We start from the raw sequence: 6,000 nt of genomic DNA, 5'->3' as shown, positions 1-6,000 counted from the left end.
GTTTAATGTCAGAGTAAAATTAGGCACATTGCTCTGTAGTAGTTCTTTAGAAACAAACCTAATTGGTCCTGACCAGTCACCTGGAAAAAAATATAGGCCAGGCAAATAGGAAGAAGACTTTAAAACAAACTTTACTATAGGCAATTCTTTAATGGGTTTTTGGCTTGTCCCTCATGTGTTTTCTGTTGCTGTAAGCTTTGGCTATGCTCATAAACCTGTACAGAACAGCAGAAATGTGAAAGCACTGGCTGCCAGGGGTGACTGTCAGCTTGAAGTTCTAAAAGCTGCTTTCACTGGGTCTTTCTTTGCCAGCCCCTGTGTTCCAGCCTTCCTGCTACTCGGCTTGTGTTGTGTTAGCCCAGACTTGCAGCAGAATGAATTGGAGTTGATGGCAGATGCTTATTACCGCCTGCTGAGAACCTGACTTTGTGTTTTTTCAACTGTATTTTTAGAAGTACACTGAGTGCAGGTGGGTTATAGAAATTCTTAGCAATTTGGCTGTTACTCTTTTCCCATTGTTGTAGCATTTCTCTTGGCTACAAATCCTCATTTCTGTAAAACCGAAGATTTTTGGTATTCCTTCAGCACTAAGTCAGATGATGGAGACAAAATCTTCTGTTCTGGTTTCTAAATATCTCTAGTGTAAACAAAGTCAACAAATTGCTTGTGTGACTGCATAGATTGAATCACTCAGAGCTGGTCTTTTATCTCTTTATCAGAAAGATGCATTTTTAATGGTGAAAACTTAAGTGGAGCACTGTCACCAGCGTGTGAAGCAGCAGACTGCTGTAGATTTAGTAGTACAAAAGGTCTGGATGATCAGTGCTGTACTAACTGCATGGCAGTAAAAACATTTATAGCAGTTAAAAAGAATTTTTTTTTCCCCCCTCTCCCACCCTTCTTTCTGGTTGAGAATAGTTCTTGATATCTGCACTTTGGCTGGCATTTGGATGTGTTTTTGTTTAAGATAAGAACTTTGCCTCAGTGTCGAATGCCTGATACATAGCAGGATGTGATATGTGGCTTATTTGGTCTCTGTTCATGTTTCGCTGCTGTGGCTGGGTTCCCCTATCTTGTGGATATGCAACTTAACACTAACCAAAAGGAGAGTTATGTCTGATTGCTCCTAATTTTTTTTTCACATTGTGCTGTTTTCTAATTGATAGATGTCAAACTCCTTCAGTAATCAGCGAAGCGCGGGGTGTTGATTCCTGTACGACATCCTGTTTCTCTTTTGTTCATTTTTAAGTATACATAGCTAGATCATGAGTGGGACTTGTTATTCAAATCCAAGGCAGCGCGGGTGCTTCCAGCCCAACGTCAGGAAATACTTGGCTTTTGAAACATAACGGTTGCTGCACGGAGCTTTGGCTGTGCCGTGATATCATGAACCGAGCCTGAGGAAATGCTGCGACAGTGCTGCCAGCCCTTTGTGAGAGGGGGATCTTTCTGCACTCACTTATCGCAGCAATCTGCTTCCAAGTCCTCGTGTTCATGACACCAAAGTTTGGTGACAGTTTTGCTTGGGCATGCGTCTGCTTCTGAACTGGAGCCCAAACCAGAAGGTACTGACTGCTCCTGATGTGTGTGCGTGAAGTTCATTCATCTCGCGTCTCTCTGAATGGTGGAAAGGATCTCACACTGCAGCTTGCGTGGTGATGGAGTGAGAGGGGCTGAGCTTCTTCCTTGCTTTGAAAATAATGACCTTGCTAGAACTGCTGTCATTAAGTAGCCAGATTTGTTAGGCATGTTTGTTAGATTAGTACTTCACAGTCATGCTAACGTTTATAAGCCTTATGGTATGAAGAGGGGTTCTGCTTTCTTAATAAATTCCAGACTGAAATTTCCCATGTAGAAGCTAGAAGCAAACTAACAAGAGCTGCAGCTTCTCCGCACAGTGAAATTCTGTCCAGCTGTGGAAATAACGATATACAGCAATTGAATTTTTTTCTGCTTTGCAATATCTGTAGTGTTCAAAGTTTGGGTTAAAATTGAAGGCACGACTTGGACATTACTGCAGGATGCATTTGAATGTTATCCCTCCTGTAAAAAGGGGAGCTCCACCGTTGTTCACTGGAGGCTGTTGTAAATTCGAAGAGAGTATATATTTTTTTTTCAGTGCTTCAACTTCTACCACTGCTATTCAAGAAAGGGTGCAGTATCACCATGGAGATACTCTGCCTGTTGTAGAGTTGTGACAGACTCTTCTAGTGTTATGCTGCAGCATGCATGACTTAGTAGGCTTGATAGCCTCTCTATATTACAACTTCAAGATATTGGTGATAAACATCTCATAACTGAAGTTCTTTGTTGCGGTTTTAAGGCAGGGTTGATAACGTTAGAATTAATGTTAACAAAAACCTAGGAGCATGACATAAGAAGATGTGCAAAGAAAATTTGTATATATTAATATATATAAAATATAAATACATATAAATATATATTTATATTTATTTATTTTCCTGTAGTCCTCTCTGGTTTTAATCAAGTCAGATAAAAGAGCTTGCATTAGTTACGTCAGTTAAACTGGTATTTCCAACATGAAAATACATTTCTACGTTGAATACGGTGAAGTTTCTTGGTGTATAGTAGAATAGTTCTTGGCAGTACTATTCACATACGCTTTGAATAGTGTACTACTTATGCATGAGGAAGGTGTTTGTTCTCCATTATGTATTGACGCTGTTGTAGGTCTAGTTACAAGGGACAGAAATGGATGGAGCCCATGAACTGCAGAACTAGAATTAACGGATCTAGGGTATTAATATATCTGTTTTCTAGCCAGAGCTAAGTGCTGCAGCCTTAGTCTACGCTAACTGGCCAAATGGATGATGTACTGCAATAGCTCATAAGGTCATGGGGGAGGTGGGGTGAAGGGGATGTTAGGTGCAAATGGAAAAGACTGGGAGACCATTTGGCTAAAATTGATGCTGTCATTAGCTTCAGCTTACCAAAACTCTACTGTCTGTAGTAAACGGAGTTTGTGACAGTATAACACTTCTCACACTTTACTTCTTAGGTTGTATATTCAGAGCTGAATCTTATTGTAGGTGATGCAGAACTTCACCAGTGCCATCTGTTTTGAGTACAGCTAACTTTGCTTATTGAATCGCCATGTATTGAATCAGCTCTAATTGGTTAGTGATTCATACAATCCTAGGCTACTCAAATATAAATAACAAATTTAATTTGGATTCCCAAGTGTTTTTTTTTTTTTCTCCTTAATTAGACTCATTTGATAAATCCTGTTTCCCTGGAGTGAAATATTGCCTCTTTAGTGTCATTATGAAGCTCTTCTTACTTGCCACAGTCCTGTATGTTTGGTTTTGGTGGTTCGTTTTTTTGTTGTGGTGGGTTTTTTTTTTCCCTCCTCATCCAAGTGTTGGAATGTTCCTCACACTGAGGAGCAGAACTAGTGTCACGGTCTAGTCTTGTACTTTTGGTGCTCGCTGGCCATCCTTGTATTTTTGGCCTCTTGCATTTGTAGGGGTTTTGGTACAGGCCCTGAAGAAGGATCTCTGCTTTTTGAGTCCTCCTGGCTCTATTCAGAGATGTAGGAGTTACTACGAGCACTGCTTCAAGGATCGTAAAGTTCACGTGCCACTGTTGTCTCCTGACAGGCATGTGCAGTTCTTGACATGCTGGAGGGGAGAAAAGCTCATCTGAAGCTCTTGCATGCATTTTGTTTGGTATCAATTTATTAATACCTGACAGAGTTCAGTGTGCCTGTAATTGTTTAAGCATAAGGTCACTGTTGTACTAGAGGAAGCTTTGTGTGCTGTTCCAAAACATTTGAGTAATGTATAAGGGTGTTGTTTAGTCCCTTCATCTAGATAACACACCATATCTGTCTAGTTCTTCGTGAAGCTTGTCAGGATCTTTGTTTTTCTGACAACTTTTCTGTTTTTTTGCCTGGTGATGTGTAGGCTCCTGTGTTTTAGCTCCTAAGGACCTTGCAGCTTCTACTTTGGTAGCTCATCCTCCTCTTTTCTCTTAAGTGTTTAAAGTGAGAAGTTAATAGACTTTTTACATCCTGCGGTCAATAAATACAATGTATTGGACAATTAACATTTGGAATGTCAGTTTAAGGTGCTTATAATGTTGATTTGTATACACTGGGAATATGTCTTACAAGCTCGTATTATCTTATCAATGTAGGGGTTTTTTTAAATGTTTTAATTTTTTTTTGGTCACTGCCTTGTTCTGCTTCATGTAATAGTCTGCTACTTCTCGAAAGTTTAGGGAAACTTAATGAATAATACCTATAGGCATGGCCTACATTATGCTTTGGCTTTCTCCTTCTGGTTTGAGACCTGCTGTCCCAGCATGGCACCATCGCCTCCTACCTTTCTGCCTGAGAAGCCTTCTGCAGCTCCTTTTGGGAGTCATCTTCTCCTTCTCTGCCCAGCAATATTTGGAAAAAGGTGATAGGCCCCCAGACCATGGGACCTGGGAGAGGCAAAGCATGGGAGAATTAATTCTTCTTGCATTGAACCACCACTAGCACCACTGTATGTGTTCGGACTTGAAGTGTGCTTCTCTCACCCTGCAAATACGCTGCCTATCCCCCTCTACTCAGTCTCCCTCTGACATAACTATCTTGAAGGCTTGATGACAAAAATTCTGCGTATGTTAAATGGATTAATTGCTTAAATATTTATTCATATACAGGTGAATGCTGAAAAACTATGAGATAACTCATTTAACCTTTTTGTTTTGGTCTACTGTAACACCTGGTAGTGTATGTCCAGGACGATCTGCAATGGCCCTGTGGGTTTCAGGAATAAGAATCCCATTTCTCCCCTTTGGCTGCTTAATTTCATGAGACTGCTGCAGGGAAATACTAGAAAGTAGAAATACATTAATAAGTTATGAATGTTTTGGGAGTCTGTCTTCTTAATACTACTAAACTGATTTCTAAAAGTAGTTAAGTAGTTTCATCCTGTTAATTCAATATTTTAAAATCTCTGTTCTGCTTACTATCTTGTCTAACTTCGCCCTGCAATTGCAGCATTAACAGGTAAAAAGCTAATATCCAAATCCAAAAAAAGTTACACAACTTTGATGGCGAAACTTTTGTGACTGGGGCTTCTTGATATACAGAGCAGCAAAATGTCAAAACCCAATGATATATGCCAAAGAACTGTGTAAAAAGCCACAGCGGGATGGTTGCTATGCTTGATAGTTGTGTAACTTTTCCTGTATCTTGCATTTCAGGAAAATATAGATGCAAACTCTTGTTTAGACTCCACTTGATCCCAGTTGTTTTTTGTCCAAAGTCAAAACATTAAATGAAAATATTGTAATCTGATCAGGTATGTCTCAGATGGCAGTGGAGCCTGGTTCTTGATAAGGTGGTATCACTCTGGAAGTAAACAGGGTCAGGTCTAACAATACAAGCTGGCACGTTGTCAATCATTGTGCACATCATTATCAGTGTACAGTTATTCCTTGCAGTAAAGACCAATAAAATCCAGATGTATGACTAATCGCCTAGCAATGTTATTATCTGTCTTCCATCTTACACTTGAAGCTGTTTTTCACACAATACTATCTGGAGAATCCATGAAACAACCAACAAGCATCTGGAAGTGGTTCTGGACCATCTGTCAGATACTTCTTATCCTTTGTGATATCTCTGTATTACATTGTTTTCCTTTTCATCTGTATATAAGAAAAGTATTCATAACTGTGGAGGTTAAATGGGTCTCAGTTCTTTCACCTTGGTTTATCACTTTAATTCTGCAGATAGGTAAAAAAAGTAGGAAAAAAGTGAATACTGATGAGGGTGCACTGTGAAAAAATAGCCTGTAAAAAGGTTATCTAAACAAAGCAGGGAATAAGGATCGGCTGGGCATTATGAGCTGAAACCACTGCTCTAATGCTAGGATCCCTCTATGCTGAAGTGAAAATACCGTAGCAATTTATGTGGTAGGGAGAAGCAAAAGCTATACAGGGAGCAGCGACTGTGAAATGGTAATTGTGACTCAAATACTAGTG

At 39.8% G+C, this 6,000-nt stretch overlaps 1 protein-coding gene across 1 annotated transcript in view; it reads left to right on the top strand.

Moving 5' to 3' along the window:
* Nucleotides 1-1,529: 1,529 nt before the first annotated feature.
* Nucleotides 1,530-6,000, top strand: part of TBC1D4 (TBC1 domain family, member 4) — a 53,920-nt gene continuing 49,449 nt past the window's right edge. The window contains exon 1 of the mRNA XM_009888982.1: nucleotides 1,530-1,565. Within this exon, the coding sequence (XP_009887284.1) occupies nucleotides 1,530-1,565 (36 nt within the window). The remainder of the gene's footprint in view (nucleotides 1,566-6,000) is intronic.

Source organism: Charadrius vociferus, unplaced genomic scaffold, assembly GCF_000708025.1.
Source record: "Charadrius vociferus isolate BGI_N301 unplaced genomic scaffold, ASM70802v2 scaffold697, whole genome shotgun sequence".
NCBI lineage: Eukaryota > Metazoa > Chordata > Aves > Charadriiformes > Charadriidae > Charadrius > Charadrius vociferus.
This window is presented reverse-complemented; position numbering and strand designations above follow the sequence as displayed.